Source organism: Trachurus japonicus, chromosome 4 (assembly GCF_045865225.1).
Source record: "Trachurus japonicus isolate A0001 chromosome 4, Traja_1.0".
NCBI classification, from domain to species: domain Eukaryota; kingdom Metazoa; phylum Chordata; class Actinopteri; order Carangiformes; family Carangidae; genus Trachurus; species Trachurus japonicus.
In genome coordinates, this window is record NC_140910.1 from 6,026,378 (window position 1) to 6,048,623 (window position 22,246).

Here is a 22,246-nt window from a genome sequence, read left to right on the forward strand (position 1 = left end):
TCACTTTGCTTCCTACCCAGGGCTGTACTCCATCTCTCCCCTCAGCTCTTAAAAAGTGCCACAACAGTTCCGGAGAGGAAGGTGCCAACCTTCAGTTTACACTTTGTCCGAGGCTCTGTTTGCCAAATAAGGAAGCATCTGTCTCGTATTTTCTTCATGAGCTAAGAAGGAGTTTGACTTTTTATGTTCTGAAGGTATACCCTCTTAGCCATTAATGAATTTTCGAACAGTTGTGAAAGTGAAGGAACAAACACTAGAAGGTTTGATTAAGGTATGTTTATGAATATTATTGTCCTGTTATTGTGAGGGTTTTCTGATAAAATATCTGGATTAGCTTTCCCACGTAAAATGAAAAGAGAAATTTCCCTGTTGATAGGCTGACAGGAAGATGGGTCATGCCAACCAGAGCGTGTCGTCCAAGAAAGGAAGAAAAGGCTTGTCCTTGTTAGCGGTGCATTTTGGATGAGAGACAATGGGAATACCAGCTGCAGGGTTACAGGGAAGCTGTTCTTCAGCTGGAATGGCTCAGTCAAAGCAAACATCCACCCTACTGGAGTCCCAGTGAGCAGGACACTGAAATCCTCTCAGAAACATGGGGGGTGCTGCTCTGTGGCTGACCTCAGACCCCGACACCTAGATGGACCTTTTTTTCTCCTTTGGGAGATCAGAATAGCTTTTACCGAACCCACTGAGCAGTAACACAAACATCTCTCTACTTTCAGATCCGCTGTTTTCTGACACCTGCAGGATTGACACCAAGTTCCTGTCTCTGAACTACTTGGGCAGCTACGTGGAGCCGGAGACATCAAAGGGTTGCGTCCTCTCAGGACAAGACAAAGACCAAGAGGTCCACATCATCGAGCTCCAGGCCCCCAACTCCAGCAGGTGAACAGCCAAAGCAGCCAAAGCCAAGAATACATGTTGTCATAGTTTATTTTTGAGGTCAAAATGCTCTCACTAATCTCAGTGGAGTTTGTGTTGGATGGGAACTAACATGAAGGCAGTGGGGGGGTGGAGAGGGGGGGGGCGTTGCTTTTCACGTAGTCGTGTTCTTTTGAGAAAGATATTTCAAAACTGGGTCTGAAACTCCAGGTTGCCAGATAATCTCCTCACTCCCCCAGTGGAGTGATTATTCTGTTCACCCAAAAGACCACAGATCTGGGAATGTGTTGGTAGCTTGCTGCGCTGTATCTCACTCTTGTGCTATCTGGTCTGTAGTGCATATGTCTGCTCTTTTTCTGGGAACACATCCAGCTTTTTAATTAGTTGGCCAGACACAGGAGGCACGATAACACAATGTCGACCCAACCATCCAAAATTCTTCTTTTTCTCTCTCTCTCTCTCCCTCTCTCTCCTTCTCCCTTCTCTCCCCCTTGCTCCCCCCTTTTCTCGATTTCTGCAGTGCTTTCCAGGTGGACGTCATAGTGGATCTGCAGCCTCTGGAGGACGATGGCCCCCTGTACAAAGATGTCGTCTTGCTGCTCAAGTGCGCCAAGTCTGTCAACTGGGTCATCAAGGCCCACCGGGTGATTGGCAAGCTGACTGTGGTGGTAAGCTGGCAGCATCACAACACATGAAAGCTTTTCCATTTTGGCCATTTCTTACTCCACCACTGAGATTTGATAGGGTCTTATCACACATCACAGTCATGTCGCAGTCAGAAATGTCATCACTTTGCACCGGTGACCCATGGAACTTGTTATACGGTGAATGTGTGTTGAATTGGCGCTGTTCCCTAAGCTGCACAAGAGAGTGGGGGATAACAGGTTAGGATGAACTGTGAAATTTCATCACGGCAGCTCCAGGGACTGTCATCGCATTCAGAAAGCCAGAGGCAGGAGGAGCGGAGCGGCGGGGGCATCACATAGTTTCAGAGCCGGGAGGGCCACAGCAGCACTTCAGCTGTGCATAAAGTCTGACGTGCTTCCCCATCGGTCACAATGTGAATTATGAGCATCGCTCCTTTAGGCCCTTTGTTACGCTAGCGAGCTGTTAGGACCTCCTCGCCACCCACGAAAGATAAACCCTGGCTAATTACAATGATATATCACAGTGCCAGTTGAAAAATGGTTTCATACATATCAAGGCTGAACGTGAGTATACAGTTTTGATATTAAATCTTCATTACTGTAACTCAACTCTCCCAGGACCCTTAGGAGCTATAAGAATATGACACCTATGTACACTTTGGAAGAATAGTTTAACTGTAGATCATGTTGATAGGCAACTGGCAGTCGTCCAACCACCATGATTGCTCCTGGGTTGGAATTTTAAACCATGTTCCTGGAACAAAAAAAATTCAATGCAGTACAAATGGAAAGAAACCAATATTTTACATTTCCCGAAGCGTTTCATATGTGCTGAGTCGGATGACATTTGGTATTTACTCTGGCTGACTCATGCTACCCACCAATTTAGTGTTGTCTTGTGTGTTGCCTCTCGGCTCCGTCGGCCCCTGTGCTGATTTCAGTGGACGTGTGCAGGAGTTTCTGTGTTTCCTCGGTGTGTAATGCTGATACTCCTACAGGGGAGCCGTAGCCATGACACAGCGCTTTTTTACCAGGAGTAGGATGTTTACACAGCTGCCCTGGTCACCGCTGTACAGTATGTCAGTCAGGGTGTGTGAGTGACCTGTGAAACTTAAAGAACAGTAAAAGTGGATGGCAGAGCCTCTGGTGGAGGTGTGCAACAGTAACTGTGTGTTTCCTTATACACAGTCAATCATTAGACCTTATGCAACAATCTAGCGTCTTTGTTTTCTAGTCTAAGTTTCTAATTTATTGGGTTACATACAGCACAGATCAGCACATTAGGCTCCTCGCTAACAGTTATTTTCATTGTTGATTAATCTATCCATTATTTTTTCAATTAATTATTTTTCATGGTATGAAGATGTTTGAAGGAAATTGGTGTTGGTCACTAACTTCACAACAACTATGGAATGGATTGCCATGAAATCTTCATTCTTCCTGGTTTCCTCTGGCTGGAACTTGCAATAACTTGACCATATGACTTTTCATTTAAAGCCACAAACAGGTCAACTACCTGTAAAACTGCCAATGCAAATGTTAGCATGATAACAGTACAAAGCTAAAACATAAAGATTATACATGCTAGACATCAGCAACTCAGTGTTATCATCGTAGGAATACTATCGTTAATGTTATCACCGGTAATGCCTAGCAACATGGTGAGAGGAATGTCAATAAACAAGCACAAGTAACACAGTGAATAGTTTTAATGCTACAAACTCAACTGCCCACCAACAGCTCTGCTTGTGTTGTAATATGTAGGCTACTATATTCTTAGTTCAGAAATGTTTTGCCAGAAATGTTACCAAGATACCAAAATAACTGAAGGACGGTCAGTCTAAACAGAACATGTACAAAATAAGCCCTGACTTTTACTTGACAACAGTGGTACACAGGATGCTGTGCTTGAGCAACCAGTGTTTGGGAGAGAGGGTTAACTATTTACGTGATATGATAGCCTCGTAAAAGTGAGGCCCTACTTCTGTCAGAAACTGGGTTTTCCTCAGTTTTAGCTCCAGAGACTTGAAAGTGTGGGAACTGGCTGTGAGAGGGAGTGAGTCCTCCCTCTCACAGGGAGGGTATACAGCAGGGCAGGACGCACATTTTAAGAGCAAACTAACGTTGTTTTCTCAGCATTGATCGAGCTGTGACACGCCCATTACCTCACACTCATGACACATGATTCACTCTTGACACTAACATAAGTGCAGGACTGAACTTGAAGTTCAATATCTTGGATAATTCCTGAACAGTACATCATACAGTATCTTTTGTGTAGATGTTTGGTCTTCTAGAAGCAAGACTTCTTTTTTTTTGTTGATAAAAGCACATACTAAGACATTGTTTTCTTGTCCACAGGCCTCTGATACAGTGAGTGTTAGCTTAAATGCTGAGAGACTGATGCAAGTGTCAAAAGCCCCCAAGCAGCACTTACCATCAGGTTCACAAGCCTTGATCCAGTGGGCAGAGGAGCACCACTACCGCCCAGTCACATCTTACACCAGCACTCTTGTGGCTAACCACTTCAATATCCGACTCAGGGAGCCAGGTAAATGCAAGAATGTTCTACTCTTTTTACATTATACTTGGAAAGAAATGGTGTCTTCACCTGAATAATGCTTGAAAATCAAGGTACAATGCAACATGTCAGAGATGCATTCTTGCAGCTGTTCCTATTTTGTTTGTGACTACAGTACAGTAGTATTACACACTTCTCAAGCGTGAAATTGACAAATGGTTTATAGTGGTAGTCCTGTGTAATTTCCCTGCCTGTAAAACCAGCCTCACGACGCTCTCACCATGTGTGACTTCCAGATGTGGTGGATCCTCTGGAGAGCATGTTCCCTCCAGAGCTCTCCATCCTGCGCAACTCCAGTCCTCATCCGAGGCCAGGGACTGCTTCACGGCGCTCAGGTCTACCCTTCCCCTTCCCCCCGTCAGGGTCTGATGGCCTGTCCTTCCTGCCGCGACCCGAGCCTGAAGAGCAGCAGGGCGTCCTGAGCGTTGGCCACAGTGTGCGGTGTGAGGACACAAAGATGGTGATCAGCATTGACAAAGAGAGTCTGCAGGTGAGTGGACGGGAGGACCATGTTCTTGTTCTCCATAATGAATCATGAAGCATGCAGAGTTCAAACTAATGATTGTGATTTGAAACTGAAGATGGGCATTTAAATATTTCTCAGTTGGATCTATCATGTCGCCTTTGGGTATTTTAGCTTTTTTGCAAGTTCTCTCATGCGACACAGACATGATGTGACAAAGTCTGACAAAAAGACTGAAACAACAAACACAGAGGACACCCAAAGAGAATACCAGCGTCTAGACCAATTAAGAGGTTGGATAACTGTCGTCCGCACTGTGATTAGAAAATGCCAAATAAAAAACCTCCACGTTATGAGGTTGTTACTCTCTGAAAAGTGCTCAGGCATCTGTAATATTACTGTGGTGGTGATTACAATGAAAACACTGTCTAAACACACAGATCTAATGGTCACTTTTAGCTTAATGGAAATAAGTAGAATTTTAAAATGCTGCCGTTGTGCTGTTTTTTGCCAGTGTCCCTGCCTGGTATACACTGGCTGACATTGAAGCAAGTAGGACTGTTCCCAACATTTGGCATCTGTACACAGGGACAGCTCAGTCAGCCCACATCACAGAATGGAAACTGGCATAGACTGTAATTAGGAGAAGCCGGGGCTGGAGCTAGACCACCTTGTGGGATTTGTTTATTCCTGGGAACTTGAAGTCTAACATAACCGCTTTTTTTTTACTATTCTAAAAATCAGTTAATAAAGGAAAGTTTTTTATCGTCGTCCAATGTTGCCATTTTTTGACGTTTCCTCAGGCGAACGGGTTTCTGCATGCGAACCTCACGCTCCAAGACCCAAAATGCAAAGCAACAGTGAATGCCACCCACTACACACTGGAAACTCCTCCGAATGGCTGTCAGACCACCGTATATCCGATGCAGGGTAGCCCTATGGCCCTCCACATCAACTCTGTGAGTATAATACCTGTCATTAACATTGTTGTTTTGTAGTCGGGCCAACAGGCTCCTCCTTGCTTACAATATAGATATAATGAATGTGTTTTTAAATTCAAACTTCATAGTGCATGAATCTTTGCTTCCAGATGACCATGTTCTTGCTGTTTAAAATAAAAATAATTTGCAATTTCAAGAGCCACACAGGCAGCTAACCAGCTGGGACAACCTGTGTGGTTAGCTGGTAAGACCATCCACAGTATGATTGAGCAGAGATTTCTCCATGAAGCTGTGTGATGTGATTCAGTGCTGAGGTTATCAGACTCCCTGTTCATGTGAGTTTTGATTCCCAGATCAGTTGTCATTGCTGCCTCTAAACCATGAAAGAGAGAAAGCTAAAGTTTGCTAAGCCCCCTCCATTGCATAGTGTGAGCATGCGAGAGCTGCTAATGACTACTGTAAGTATTACAAAAACATGGAGGCTAACCAAGCTAACTTCCATTTTCCATTTGGAAACTCCTTCACCAAGAACATGGAGGCTGTGGAACAGCAAAAAGCCATCATTATGGAAGCTTGTTGAAAAGGAGGGACAGAAACACTGATGTTGATTTATCTCAGTGTTTCATCACAGCTGTTGCAATGGGAAATGGCCAATCAAAGGCTTGACATTGAGACCCTGTTTGTACAAATATGGCCATCACGGTTTAATTCTTCGTTAGTTATTGCCCATTTCATGCCTTTATTTGACAAAGACATGAAGAGAGAGAGTATGGGAGTGACATAAAGCAAATTAACTTGAAATGGATTTGATCCAAGGACTTGCTGCTCAGGGCTTTTACGCCCATGTGTTATGCACTCTAAGCACATAGCTATTGGGCGGTCCCCGTTTTATCCCTTTTTGCGGATGAATGAAAAATAGAAATATATGCACTATTACCACAGTGTTGTGTTTCATACGTTCTAGTTGATGAGAGTATAAAAGGGAGATAAAGGGAGGTGTAAGAAATTCCTTCAACTTTTAGTTATTTTTTTATGTATTGCTTAACACTTGTGTTTTTACAGGATTCACCACTCACATCTGACATCCCCAGTTATCTTCATTATTAAGGAATGCATTCATTCAGCATGTTTGTTCTAACAAGCAGGGATGAATCACTTCCTGCCCGACCTTGTGAAATCTTTTGTGGCTGAAATTGGACCGACACATTTTCTGTCCAGTGCAGATTGAAAACCGGAGAACATGTCCAAGGTCACCCTTTGTGTTGGCGCTTGGATGCAGGGATAACCTCTGATCTCTGGTCAAAAAGAGATTAATTTTCATTGTCTAGGTCCCCACACATCAGAGTTAATCTGTTTTGGCTGCTATTTCTCCTGTTGATTTAGTTCGGCAGTGGCACCAACAGCAGGTCAGCTAACATTTGGTGCAGACTTCTCAAAAACACTGGCCTGGTGTCATTGAAACTTTCCTCTTACTTTCCTCTTACCTCATTAGATTAGAATTTTCTTAAAGCTGCATGTACTCATCTCACACTCTGACATGCCTCTGCTCTACTGAGAAATTAAAAGTATGTTTTCTGTTTTGGTCCACTGTGGGTCCCACTGCTGGAGCCACAGGACATTCCCACATTTTAAATCCAACTCATTGGTCACAGAATCTTTGGCGACCCCTCTCAAAGATTCAAATCTCTGCCTGAATGAAGCAATGCTACGTGCAACTGTGATTTGTTTAAGAAAAAAAAAATCTGGAAATGACTTTTTCCTTTCACTCTCTACTTCACGTGGCTCAATGTTGGTGACTAACAGACTCCTCTGTGGATCGCAGGTCTTGATAAGTCAAGCTGAGACTAAGGATGGGAGTGGCAGGCCGGTGGATTATGACGATATGGAGCACACAGAACTGTTGCTCCCGAAGGACCTGGCGGATTTAGGGATCGGGAGGACGATGACTGAGCCCACAGAGCCCCAGTCTGTCATAGTGGTAAGACACTGGACTTATAGTGATGTCTTTGTGAGCGCTGTACTTTATCGCTCTGTGAAAGTTGACCATGAGCACTAATCATCTAAATCTTTGGGTAAATTGAAAAAAAAAAGTTTCCCAGAGTCCCTTGGTGCTAGTAAAGACTCATCTGGCTCCTGAAATCTCACTGTCTTTCCATGATGTCTGTTTTCTGAACTTGACCTGACATTTTCCATTTTGAAGTGTCTCCATCTTCTTCTCTCTGCTGACTTCTTTTTCCTTTGTCTCATCCAGTCCTAGTCTCCCACTTATTGATCTTGTTTATACAGTATCTCTTAGGTTCCTGCCCTGTTTTCTGCTCCATCTTGATGCAGTCAAACATTAAGACACAGTCATGTAGGTTGAGGGTGCTTAGCAATGGAATCCGATGTCAGATCCCTGCTGATATTTGTGTTGGCTTTTCTCTCATTCCCCTCCTAGTTCAACTGCACGTACAGAAAGAACCAGGAAACCTCCGAAATAATTCCCAGGATTGTACCGGGGCCAGAGAGGCAGCCGGTCAACAACATGACGTTCGACATGGAGCTGAAGACACAGCCGTCCAGCAACCCCTCACGCCAGGCCTTCTACACCGTTTCACAAAATCAGCAAGTCTTTGTGGAGGTGGGCTTTGCATTTCTAATATATGAGTTATTATTTCAGTGTCATGTGTGTGTCGTTTGATGATTAATGCTGTGTTGTCCTATTTAAGTTGTGTTTTTGTCTCTAAATTGAGACTTCCATAAAAGCAGAGAAAAACGAAGCTGTGTGTACTCTGTCTGGGATGTTAGCTCTTCCTGCTTTGATCTCTTAGTGTGGCATCCACAAGGTCAATTTGTATTTTGTCTGGTTTGAGGCTAAAAAGCTAACACTCACTTTCACCCCTCACATTCATTGTATCTGTATGTGTCTGTCTGGCTCAAAATCCTTTTTGCAACAGCAATTATGGAGGCCATGTAAGAGATGGCAAAGCCTTGCACTGCGAGTTTCCTTTGAAGAGATGATTTATGATGATATCAGCAGGAGATGCTTCGATGACAGAGTGGACACAGAGCCAGCAGGTTACAAAGAGTTTTCTGTGTCTGAGGCTATGGCGTAAGCCTCTCCTCAGAACTCACACTGCGCTGAGACCTGACCTGAGGCTACGGCCAAAAGGTCCCGAGGTGCGCTTTGATGCTCATGGAGAGGTTTTTTGTTTGTTCAAAACATACCTCTCTCCGGTTGTGCACATTTGTTGTAATCAGTCTTACATTTTGTAATACATTTTAAGCCTAAATCTGCGGCATTTAAATATTTCTGTGCATCTGTGTCAGTTTTTCTCTCTGGCCAAGACCTGTCTCATGAGGATACCACTGACAATCCAAAAGAAAAAAGAGGAAAGGAAAAAGGAGTAAGGAGGAGGGATAATAACTCAGGGGACTGTCTTGTGGTTATGTGTGGAAAGATGTTACTACCATCCTAACTGGGACTGAAATACTACTTGAAGAAATTTGTTTAAGTCTCTGTCTTGTGTCAGTATCAAGGTGGTGGTCCTCGCTGTGGTTTCCAGACACTCACAGTGGCAGCTAGATTTTGACAAATGGTTCAGGGGCGAATATGAAGTCTTTCCTGTAGTTTATGACTGAATCAGTTATCACTTTACTTTTTGGGGTCTATTCCTTATGTCATATTTTCCTGAAATTTGTAGTATAAGCAACTGTAGGCTACATTAAAAGCTGCTTAAATTATTATTGTAACATGTGTTAGCAAGCAAGACACAGAGCAGCATTAGAATCCATGTGGACTTGTGTGTTGTTCAGTCTGTTATTACGTCTCTCAGCAGTTTGTTTGTTCCACCAACTCTTGAGAAAAATATTTGGTTATTTAGCAGGTGAAAGCTCCTCTGTGTTAGCCAGCTAACTTTGTCTGTCTGTTGTTTGCTTACTTATGTGTTGACAGGTACAAAACCGTTTTTCTTGGTCGTTACTGTAGCTATTTTTATTGTTTGTTAGCTGTTTTCTCCTGCTTTGGAAACATGGTTGAAGTGAATATTAAAGTGGAATCAAAACAGTGAAAAAAAGGCAAAAGGCAGAGGGGAACTGGGTTTGTCTGTTTTAGTTTTTTTGAATAGGAACATTTATGCTTTTTGAGAAATTAGCTCATTGATTTTCTCACTGAGAGTTTCAAGTGGAGACAGATGCCACTCTCAAGCTGTTAGGCTAAACCCAGGGTGTGATTAGCTTAGCTTAGCTTAGCATAAGACTGGAAGCATTCAGTAAAGTTAGCCTGGCTCTGTCTTTTGGGGGAAAAAATTGGAAATTTACATTTTATATTATCTGGTTTCATGACCGCGCCTCTAACTGTTCATTAATTTGACAGAATACTGTTTGGCTATCCAGCATGTCGTCTGCCAATGACATACAGGCTACAGCAGACATCTCTCATTACAGTGAAACTGACCTTGCACTGATACTCTGGCAGCCCGCCAGCTGCTGTCCATCAAGGAGCACACAGACCTCTTTTCTTCCTTTTAATTAGAAAAACCTATTAATTATAGCCTACATAAAAAAACAAGATGACAAATGTGATTTCAGTTGGACTTTAATCTGTACAAAAATCTGACTGTTAAAACAACAAGTTGTGATTTTGTGTGGTTTATTTGCCAGACTACATCTTGGCCAGGAGCAGTGACTTCCAAGAGTCTAGTTGACTGGTTGGTTCCCTCTGCTTCAAGTCTTTATACCAAGCTAAGCTCATTATATCCTGTAGAATCATCTTTACAGACAGATATGTGGGCGCTGTCTCATAAACTTGCGGTGAAACAGCAAATTACCACAAAATATCTACTTACTCTCCCAGAGATTTTTCCCAACTGATCATTACTGTGTTGACTTAGTAAAAACAATGGGTTTGTGAATATGGGATCCTGAGGTGGGTGTTAAATGAAAGTATTGTGTGTAAACTAAAGTTATGAGCAGTGAGTGTGGTCTAAAAAGAAACAAACCCAGGATTGCAGTTTTCAGTCCATGAAGAGGACTGTCTTGACTATCTTTGTATTTGAGGAATAAATGTTTTCCTCTCTCTCTCTCTCTTCAGGTCACATCAGCCGCATCAGATCCAGATCTGGGCTTCACCATCATATCGTGCTTCATTTCTTCCAACTCCAACCCCAGCGTGGCCTCAAACTACACTCTCATTGAGACAGTCTGCCCCACGGATGACACTGTCAAAATTCCTCAGATGGCCTTCCCTATCCTTCACACACATAGGAAAAGTTTCAGCTTCATCTTCAACTCAAAGATGAACATGTCCCTGCTATTCCTGCACTGTGAGATGACACTGTGCTCTAAGAGAGCTCACATCAACCATAGACTACCGACGGTATGTAGCATCGTTTTCTTTTGCATGTTTAATGATTTTACTGTGCAAGCCACCTGGGTTGATATAGTCCCTCCAGGGCCGTACAGTATTAACTGAGTTTGTTTGAGAGGAACTCAGTGTTGTAGCAAAGCACCTTTACTCTGGCCGAGCAGCAACAAGTTTGCACCCAAAGCTAGGCAGGAAACATGGGTCGAGGTAAGGTTTGCCAAGTATCAAGCTGCAGAACAAAATAAGCATCCGTCTTAACCATCATTTTCTTTTTTCACTAACTCTGGTATCTGTCCAACTCATACAGACTCTTGCAAATGCTTTCCTCCACTCTACCTCTTTTCACCTGAAAAAATGATGGACTAGTGGCCTGAAGCTGAATTGTGCTTGTGAAGCTAATACAGTAGTTATGCTTCGATAATTGAGGCTAATTAAATAGTAATTTTGTTTCATTTCCAAGTTGATACTTTTGGTCAGGTATGACAGAAGGAATTTACTTAAAAAATGCAAATGGTTGATGTTGTTTTTGCAAAACCGTTTCGGTAGAAAATTGCAGAAAGTGATTTCCTTTTATAAAGTCATGTTTGTTCTCTGTTATTAAATTTCTCGTTTTTTTGTTTACACAGTGCATACAGCCCAGTGATTGTGACTCTCTCAAAGCGGATGACATCATGAAGCTGATGATGAACAAAAAGACATGTACTAAGCCACTGGTTGTTGTAGATGGCTTTGGTTCAACAGACTTCCCAGGTCAGTCGGAAGAAAACACACACACACACATTTTACACTAGGGGTGGGAATCTTTTAAGATCTCACGATTAGATTCAATTCTGATTTTTGGGGCTACGATTCGATTCAAAATCGATTTTCGATTCAAAACGATTTGATTCATAATGATTTCTGCTTCAGTCTATCGGTGTGCAAAGGATCTTCACGATCTACTCCAGTCTGCTTTGCAAGACAGAATGACTAAAGTGTCTTTTTCACATTTATTGAGTTTTAATCATTTATCCATGCTTAGATTGAACTGCTGAAACTGTTGAATAAAAGCAATATCACATATTGCTTAAGTAACACAATGTGCCTCTTTATTAAAAAAAATAGTGCAGTTAAACATGCTGCCTTTTAAATTCTAAGAAATGGAGGCGGAAAGCCAGCGGATTTGTTTCATATTTTTATTTTTTTAAATCGATTTTGGGACATTTTATATTGATTCTGAATGTTATTAAATGAGAATTGCGATTCTTATGTGAATCGATTTTTCGGCACACCCCTATTTTACACCCCCTTAGGGTTAGGGGTAGGGTTTTGAGATTTTATTTGAGTGTGAGCATGGAGAGTATGATAAACAACCTGGTGTAAAGAAAGAAAGAAGCCGGTCAGAGGGCAAAGGAGCCGGGGAAAGCTCAGTCTGATACTTGGAGATTACACCAAACCACAAAACACTGCACATCACTTCCCCACATCTGGTCATCATTAAGTGTGGTGTGTGTGTGTGTGTGTGTGTGTGTGTGTATTGTGTGATTGTGTACGCAGGTGTGTGTGTATGCACACTTGGTGTGTGCGCAAGCGTGTCTGTTTACATTAAACATCTGTACACAAGTGTGTGTGTATTTGTGTGTGTCCGTGCTAGCATGTGGTTTGCCGGCAGTAAAGGGGAGTGTGCTCACGCTGAGGCCCAGTTCAGTTGCTCTGGACCAGTCCACGCTGAGGTGGAAAAAGAAGAGTCATACAGTATTGAGCTCCAGTTGTTTTCACTTAGGACCTTCACTGTGGCCTCCGCTTTCCACTAGAGAAGGGGGAGAGAGAGAAAGTGTGTGTGTGTAATGTGTGTGAGGGGAGTGGTGGTCCTCTCCTCTCACTGGTTTTGGGAATCCAGCCAGAGTCTAAAGGCCCTCCATCATGACTCGGTTAGTCACTCACGCTCATTCACGCTCTGTATCTCCGGGGCTGTGAGTGTGATCAGCCTGCAGGGACGGCCCGAGTTCACCATCACAACATGTCACTGATTATGACCTACAGTGCGTAAACTAAGATGGGGGTGATATCATAAGTGCCCAATCTCCAGAGGACCGCCAAATCAGCATCCCCTCTGAGCAATGACACCAGCAGGGGACCTGTGGTCAGTCTGACTCAACTTTATAAACTCATGAATTTGAAATCACGTCATTTTAATCGGCATGAGCTCAATCCCGAGCAATATATATATCAGCACGGCCGATTTTAGCTCATTGCAGTTTTATTGTATCGGTTTAAACAGCAGATAACACGACATTGCTGTAGCGTAATCACTAATCAGTCATTTCAAAGTGCTGATGTGGAGTGGGGGCTCCGTCGGGATTTTAGAAAGAGTGAGTAATGAGTATTAAGATTTTTTTACCAGCTTTACTATGCCCACACCAAGATGGACAACTAGGAGGATAAACATCCACGGTGCAAGGAGGTAGAAGCTTGTTTCCTTGATTTGACTGGACAGTGAAGATTGGCAGGAAATGCAGGGACAGAGAGACACACAGCAAAGAACCCTGCCAGCTGGGGGTTGAACAAGACAGGACTCGCAGCTCAGAGCATTTGCAGCCTCAATTCTTTATCCAAGTTCGAAGGATTTTATCAAAATGTCTGTATATGTTGTGTTTCAGCTCAGAAACAAAAAAGTTTAAATTCTCTTAACCTTGAAATATTGATATCGGTAACAGATTCAAAAGTCTGATATCGGTCAAGCCTTAGAGTGGAGCAGTTGGAGTTACTCTGAAAACATGCAAGTGGGTGTGTTTATTACATTTTTACTGGACTTTGGATTTCACTGCTGGGCAGAGATATCTTATGGATGCAGTCATTTTTAGCACAACGGTGCCAGTGTTCATGTTAGACAAGTTATTAGTTAAGCTATTGCTGAAGAGAGACCATGAAATCTGCAGTAATGAGTAAATGAGCCAGTTTAGATAATCCAGAATGTGCTGCAGCGAGCACTGCCACAGCACTGTGCCACTGTGGCCGGGTTATTTTCCACGGAGGAGATTAAGTGAACTCAGATATGCAATAACCATATAGTGAAAAAAACTCAATTTCAAAGTGTTTTCTAAAACAAAGGCATCACTTATGCTCGGATGGCAAACAAAACAAGCAGCCTTTTCAAGGGCCACGGCTCTGCCCTGGACGGCATCCCAAAGAGCTGAACTTGATCTACAAATCAAAGAGGACCACTTGTGGCCAACTTGGTGCATGGAAAAACATAACAACCTCAAAGCCCCACCATCAAAAGTAGATTTACTGCTTCGCAACATCAATAAATTTTATCCCTCTTTTATGGATCTGGTAACGTTCAGGAAAAGTTGAACAGTATCGTTTATTTGAGAGGTTGGCAGTGCAGGTCATTTCACCGGTGCAAGTGCTATTTCTCTAGTCTGCAGTGAGTAAAGGAGGAAGAAAACATTTGATTTCAGGGTTATTGTATTCAAAATACTGAGCAGGTTGAAACTGTGATGTATAAAACACACCGTGAAGGTGTTGACCTCAGGTAGCTTATCTTTCTAAGTAGCTGAGTAATGTGATAAATATCTGTTCCGATCCACCACCTTAAAACCTGCACGCTGAGGTTTTTTGTTTCCATATGTTTTTATTGGCTATGTATCCCTTGTCTTCCTCTATTATTAAAACGATCATAAAACTTAAAAAATGACTTTAAACCTCAAAAAAAAGATGTTTATAGTTGTAGTACATGAATTAAGATTAATACCTCAACAGATTGTGGCCATTAGATAAAGATATTATAAATGAGTTTATGATTTATTATATTAGAATTTGTTCTTATCTGCGTTCACACATACATTATTTTTTTATAAAGTATATACTGAGGAGAAGGCTCATCCAAGTCCTTAGTGACAAACTCATGTTATGGATAGTATAGTACAGTATGTGTCTCGCAGCGGTGACATTAGTGGTCTCTGCTCTCCATGATGAGTGGTCAGAGTTGAACAAAACACAAGTCATTACGCAGGAGTGCTCATTCATTCCTCAGAGCAAGCCAACTTACATAAACAAATGACAGTCATGCAGTTATCAGTGCTGCTTCGACTCTGGCAACAGCTTGAAAGCTACAAACACAAGTCATCAGTTTAACCTCTAGAGCTCTGTCTGGGGTTGTTAAAGTAGGGAACATAAGTCAAGACCTGACAGACGCCCAGAACAGTGTATTGTTCCCCACAGACATCGAGGCATTATTTGAAAAGGTGCAGTGAGATTTCAATTTGATAACCGTGGACGTTCCTAAACTGCAGTCATATAAACATCTTTCAAGTCAAGGTTACATGTTTTTAGTTCAGCGTGCTTTCCCCCCTCTCTTCAGCTCATGTGGCTGGAGTCATTACTGGCTACTCTCTCTACTCAAAGCAAAACAATCCACACTGGACAGATAACACAGGAGCAGAGGGGACAGGGGGAAGGCGAGGGGGGTGGCACAGAGGACGTCCTCTGGCTATCGTCCCCTCTGAAAATTAAGGTCTTCTCTGATGACCTGTCATCATCCATTATGCAAGATGAAAACTCAGAGGTGTTCTTTCCAAGAATAGCACCCATTGTGCCGGACTCTTGGACATGCACCAGGCTGGCCTCTTGATTTCGCCCCGTACACAAGCGCCTTTGTGTTGTTTGTTAAGACATCATTACAGCTAATTTCACTTTTGAAAGCTTTCCAGATGGCTTGAAATAAACGGGTGAGCCGAGCTAGTCAGCGTCAGTAGGTTCATCCTCAAGCACAGAGGAGCTGCTGTCTCAGTGTTTTCCTGCTTCAGGTTCCTGTTCTACATTCCACAGAGAACTGCTTATCAACACAGTCCAGTATTACAGTAGCAGTCCATTGATCCTCTGTCCTCTGACTGACAAGCCTCATTTTTGATCAACTAAAGTTTTGAATGTTCACTTTGCAACATATTACATTAAGGTCAACAGACATTAAAAATGTATTGTTTTTTTTTATTTTGTAGTTCATCCTGAGCGTGAACCACCCAAACCTCCAGTGGAACCTAACAGTAAGTTTTCACCCTCAAGTATCATACTATATTCTACTCTAGACTGAACAGAATGAACAAAAAAAATTGTATTGTGATTCTTTTGGCAGATATTACGAAATGTCACAGTTTCAATTTGAATTATTAAAAAAAAAAAAATTAATCAATTATGACAGGAGAAAAAATATAAAATTGTAATGATGATGTGATCAAACTAGCGCTTTCCCTTACATTAAGAGAATATGATATGTGGTCTGAGGTGGCTCTGTGGAACCTCAGTGCTTCATTAATGTAATGGGATGTGACACATTTTATCCCTTTAAAACATCTGCAGCTCCTGCTATTTGGATATTGAACTTTATCGTATTGCGGTTGAATGTTGCAGAGCTCTACTTAATATTTGATAAATGAAAAATAGACCGTAACTGGTGACACTATTATATAATAAAGGCCTTTAAAAAACAACATCAAAAAGTTAAAAAAAAAAATCAGATTTCTCTGCCATTGGCTATTAGTACACAAACTGCAATAATGCATAATATTTCTCAGCACTTAGTGTTTATACTTTCTTGAATTATTGTTCATATATTTATTTTACACATGTTATTCATGTTACTCTTTATTGATTGATGTCATATTTATGTATGAAAAAGTGAAAATGTTTGTCCATGGAAATGGTGTCAACATTTCTGAACTGTGTGCTGCTTTCTTTCCCCCCCTCAGTCCCACTGTACATGCTGGACACTCCAACAGTGGTGGGAATCGCCTTCGCCGCCTTTGTGATAGGGGCTCTGTTGACTGGAGCCCTGTGGTTTATCTACTCTCACACAGGTAGGTCCTTCGCTCTCTGCTCCACGGCCCCAGCTCACCTTTCTACATTAATGAAAAGATAAAAATCCAAAGGAATGTTCGAGCGCTCTCCGTGCCAGAAATGTGCCGCTGTGATTGCCAAACATCCTGCTGCTGACAGAGGCCAGTTCACAATAACATATTGACTCCTCTACTGCAAATATATCCTGTTGGTCAGCAGCAAGAGCTCTTCTCTTTCCTGCCTTTGAATGTTTCTGGGGCTGCAGGGTGGTCAGCGAATATTCTCAGTACAATGGCTGGAGACGAGCTGGAAATTCCCCTTGTTGGGTGTAGCGGGCGCTCAGAGGAAAAGACACACAATCTGTCCATTAGATGCCAAGACTTTCCCCATCATCCCCAGCCTGCCGACCCCGGCCGACCCCTGAGAGGAAGTGCGCTCCCAGCAGCCCACTGAGTTCACTGTTGCATAGAGCTGCCCTGTTCTCCTTGGCCTCAGTGTTGATGACTGGTGATCTGCTATGCCACTGACCTGTTGCCCCGTGGCCGATGTGTCTCTCCGTGGACGTCTTTCATAAACGCACTCAGGATGTTTGAGCTTAGAAGTTGAGTCTTTCAGAAAATACAACAATGTGAGTGTTTAAGTTTTATGCTCAGTTTACAGTTTGGAAGGAGGTCACAGTTTGACGGTGTCGGGCAGTCCGAGTGGTAAATCACTCTCCCCGATAACCATGAATTTACCAAAGATAAGGGCCCTTGTCAAAACAGTTACAGTATTACAAACTGTTTAAAACTCATTCTCAGTCACACTGAAAAGTGTTCACTGAACAGGATTTCATTTAACAGGAAGGACCAGCTGTCAGATTTTAGTACCCTTATCTGTATCATAATATTGCTATTGGCTCCTCTTTAGAGAGTCACTTTATTTAAGAGTTATGGTTTCTTTGAGTCACCAGCACTGAAAAACTCATCAATTTTCCAAATATACTAGATGTCAAAAGTGAACATGTGTAGAGAGAAGGTGTAAGGATAGCAGTTACAAAAAAATCTACATAGCCCACGCTCTTTAATACAGGCACATGTTCCTGTTGACATAATTTAAATAGGCCTTAGTGTAGAGTAACTGTGGATGGGCCTGTTTTGCTATCTTGGCTGAAATGACCATATATGGCAACACTGGCAGTTCCATGTAAACCCCAAGAATGTAGATCCCCCAAAACAACAACCAAAAATATCAGATCAGAGTTTATTTAAATCAGTGCACAGAGTGATGAAACACAAAAACAGATTTGGATCTATCCCCTCAGGATCTGAGGACAATGTTCCTGGCCTCTCTAGAAACACTTTTCACCTTTTTTTTTTAAGTTACTCATTGATACAGTATTATATATTTTTTTCTAACCATTACAGATTAGTTCCATATAAGGCAATTAGAGGCATAAAAAGCACCCCACAACATATTGTTTGACATTTTGCTCATTATCTTGGCACAGACAATAGGTCTGCATTCTGCCAGGGCTGTAGTCATCTCTGCCAAAACATCTACTTTCCCTCTCTGCTTAACTGGTGAAATCACATACGAATGAAAAACTCAAAGCAATTGTGAAAACAAGCTGAAATCACCCATGAGGGGTAGAAATTTCACACTTCATATGCTCTAAAATCCAAACATATGATGCAACGTTAGAAAATTAAAATAAAAGGCTTCACACACTTTTTAACAGATAAATTATCTTGGCAAAGAGAACAACACCAGCTTCTGTGTGTGTACCAACACACAGTTTTGAGTGGAATTATTTAACAGATGTTTTGCTGTGAAACCTGCTGATCAAAATTATGTTCTTTTCAGGATGGAATGTAATAACTCAGGTGTTCCCTGTACTTCTAATCTAGTGCCATCAACACGTCAACATTAATACTTTTGTTTATGACCAACACCTGTAAAAATCACATTCCCATCAGCCTCGGTGCTTTCTTTTCAGTGCTAATAAGGAAATAGCAGCTTGCAAAAAAGCCAAACTAAGGTAATGATCAGGGTAAACATGAAAAACATGGTACAGAACCTGCTATATATAAGTATATACTACTGTATTAGCATTTAGCTCAGGTACAGCACTGCCGTCATGGCTCTCTCTCCTCCAGTAAGATCTGAAATCCTGCTTCACCTTGTGTGATCTGCCACAAATGTTCTCCATACAGGGATGATTTTTCTCCCTAAAACAGGTTAGTCTTGGCACTTTTCTCCAGGTCTCGTCTTTCAAGCAGTCCTTCATGTTTGTAGGAGATTAGTTGTCCACAGAAACTTTTTTGCTCATCTTAGATTTAAAAATACCTAGAGACAGCTGAGATTGTAAGTGGGTCGGTAACTGGTTGAGACAGAGACAAGTTTCTGAATTAGTTTCATAAATGTCATGGTCTTCAAAGGAGTTTTGTATTTTCTATCCTTGGAAACTCCAAAACATTGTAAGTTTGAAGTGTTGTTTTGCACATTACTGTATGTGCACTGTGTTCATGTGACATAAAAGCGGCCCCCTATCTCTACTATCTAGAAAGATAATATTAAACTTGGGAATTTATATTTCCTCAGACAGATGAGGTGAATTGAAGTCCCTTTGTTTTGCAGAGAGCTTGATCCTGTGAGAGAGAGGCTGCTGGCAGCTCTGCTCTGGTAAACATTAGCAGAACTGAGGGGCCCCAAAGAGGGAGATGGATGCAGGATCGCCTGTGGACACATATGCCTATTATGCAAACACTCATGCATGCACACACTAGATTCGGCGCACGTTAAACTATGGAAAGAAACAATTTTGTCTAAGATAGTTTAATTCCAGCGTGTGCTCTGCACTTTTCTGTGCACGAAGGACTCTATGAAGCAATCAAGGGACAGACGGCAGAAACAATTGAGGAAAAACTCAAATTAAACACAGACTGGGCCATATTTCCAAGGAAAAAATGTCCATTGTCGAGCAGGGCACTTTCATAAACAACTTTGAGACCTATTATTTACCCCTTTCATTTAAGCATTGGATACTGTCAGTCTGCGAAATGACATGCTTATTTAGACCTAGAACAATAAACCAGTCAGTAGTTTGAGCTCCAGTTAGAGGGCCCTGTGCTGTGTTTGTTCTGCTTTATCTACTAAAGCCAGACTAATTGATTCCAGATAAAAGAAATGAACTCCATGAACGGGAAACCTCCTCATCTCTCTTTGTCTACAATATCATCTGTCAGAGATGTTGTGACTGGTTGTTTTGTACTTTCAGAGACTTTCTTTACAAGCATCACAGTTGAAAACAGATTGTGCTTTCACTTAGTAAAAGTCTCTGCAGATGCAGTCCAGAGTCTCTCATGTGCACCTTTTTATACATTTGCTGTGTGCTTTTACTTGAGTAACAATGAATCCATCAATGCATGGCTGTAGTAAAGGTTAAAAAATATATATTTTAACCACAGTGCAAGGTTTATGTCGAGCAGTGACAGTCGTAGTAAACAATAGAAGATTTTTTTTTCACGATGTCAGAGGACAGACGAACAGTGGAGGCTCTAGAGCACTGGAGTGCAATTTGTACTTTCAGCCAAACTGATTTGTCATATTCCTGCAGAACTCAGATTTTTTTCTAATACATATACATTTTTCTATCTCCCTTCTGTCCAATCCCCTCCCTCTCCCTCTCCCTCGCCACTCCCTCTCCTGCTCTCTGTCTAGGTGGGACAGCTGGCACACAGCCGGTCCAGAAGTCTCAACCCACCTCGGAGAACAGCAGCGCGGCCCACAGTATTGGCAGCACACAGAGCACGCCCTGCTCCAGCAGCAGCACAGCGTAGCCCAGGACAGACGCGCACACACATACACACCGGCGGACACACACACACACGCAAGTTCAGCTGTGGCACAGGAAGGGTCTGACGGTTCACAGCGACCGGTTTGTTGATTTCCTTCCATGAAAGGAATTATTTTGGGCACGCGATAGGAAGGAAAAATATGAATTTAAAAAAGAAGAAAACACAATAACAACCTTAGTTCTTGTGTAGGTCCCTTTGTGTCACTTCAAGTGTGTGCAGACAAGTGTACTGTCCTGGTGTTATTGGTGTGTAACAGTTCTGAGACCCAACTTGGCAGCCTCACTCATAGCCAGTATAAGTACAAGAAACAAATGTGAGTTTATACCAGGCATTTCTTTCTAATCCAAATGCTGCTTTTTTTCTGACCACAACACAGCCTGTTGTTTTGACCTTAAATGGTTCGATTTAGTCTGTTTCTAACAAGCAGGTAAAACTCCAACAGCGATGAATAGCAGTGATGTCAGAGTTTGTAAGTGAGATGTTGACGGCTGGACTGTTACACGTTACTTTATGACATGCAACCCTCACGGTGGCAAAGGAGCAAAGAAACCACTATTAACTAACTAACCGGAGGACAAAAGTGCAGTATGAACAGAAGTCATCATCTTGACCCAAAGAGAGATGATGGAGGTGTTGAATGTATACAGAAGAGTAAACGCCAAAAATGTGAAAGAAAAATGTGAACGGCATGTTGATAAAATTCTACATTGGGTGATGTGCTCATGTCACTCATCCTCCCCTCATCATGGATTTATAGACACAGATTTTACCAGGGCTTTCTATACAGTAGTTATAGTAATACATTTAACACAGCTTCACAGGGGCATTATGGGTTCCCTTTTATTAGTTGTTGTTATGGAATGGTTTAACATTTTGGGAAATACCGTGAGTGTTTTTGTTCTTTTGTTTTGTTTTTTGTTCCATGAGAAGATTGACACCTCTATCGTGTCTGTGTGTTAGGTACAGAGCTCAATACAGGAAGTGATTATCTGATCGGAAACAAAGATAGTTAACATTTTAAAGAAAGATTTACTCCTCTGTAAAACACCAAAAATATTTTATCAGTGAGCTTCACCGGTACAGCTAACTACTTTTATTTTGCACAGCCAGGCTAGCTAGTTTCCTCATGCTGTTTTTATGCTAATACAAGCTAATGCAACCTACAAAAACAGCAACCAGTATCACCGAAATACATTCATTTACACAGATTTGTCGAATTGGCACGTAAACACAAAAGTTGAAACATGAGTGTGGTGTTGTAGGAGGTGAATTCTCTTGAATATGCTAAGCTAGGCTAATGGCCGCCTTCAGCACCATATGTACAGTAACGCACAGACACGAGAGTGGGTTTGATCATCTCCTCTCGCCCGAGGAAAGAAAGCAAACAAACATATTTTCTAAAACTATTCTCTTAAAATGTGTATATTTTTGTAAATATTGTAAATACTCCAAATGTCTTGAGGAAGAGCATGAGATTATGTTTGTACTTCTACCATGTCATATTTTAAAAGTTACACAATACTCGCAACAGTGTTTAACGGCAAAATCATTGGGGTGTCGTTTAAAAAACAAAAACATTATCATGTCTTAGCGTAGTTGACGTAGTCTGGGTCTGAGTATCCATTAGGCAGAGCTCATAAAAGAGTACTTTTGTTATTTTGTAAAGCCAAATGTACAGTGAATAGTTTTTCTATGAATCTTGGCACTGACAGTGTCGAATAAGCTGTAGCTC

At 41.9% G+C, this 22,246-nt stretch overlaps 1 protein-coding gene across 1 annotated transcript in view; it reads left to right on the forward strand.

The window, feature by feature from the left end:
- The window catches only part of tgfbr3 (transforming growth factor, beta receptor III), a 75,366-nt gene extending 54,714 nt beyond the window's left edge, over positions 1–20,652 (forward strand). Inside the window, exons 6-17 of the mRNA XM_085773540.1 lie at positions 723–885; positions 1,403–1,550; positions 3,891–4,080; positions 4,347–4,600; positions 5,377–5,532; positions 7,337–7,492; positions 7,952–8,134; positions 10,586–10,870; positions 11,485–11,608; positions 15,841–15,885; positions 16,588–16,695; positions 20,378–20,652. Coding sequence (XP_085629666.1) covers positions 723–885; positions 1,403–1,550; positions 3,891–4,080; positions 4,347–4,600; positions 5,377–5,532; positions 7,337–7,492; positions 7,952–8,134; positions 10,586–10,870; positions 11,485–11,608; positions 15,841–15,885; positions 16,588–16,695; positions 20,378–20,496 — 1,931 coding nt within the window. The 3' untranslated portion in view covers positions 20,497–20,652. The remainder of the gene's footprint in view (positions 1–722; positions 886–1,402; positions 1,551–3,890; positions 4,081–4,346; positions 4,601–5,376; positions 5,533–7,336; positions 7,493–7,951; positions 8,135–10,585; positions 10,871–11,484; positions 11,609–15,840; positions 15,886–16,587; positions 16,696–20,377) is intronic.
- The last annotated feature ends 1,594 nt before the right edge of the window (positions 20,653–22,246 follow it).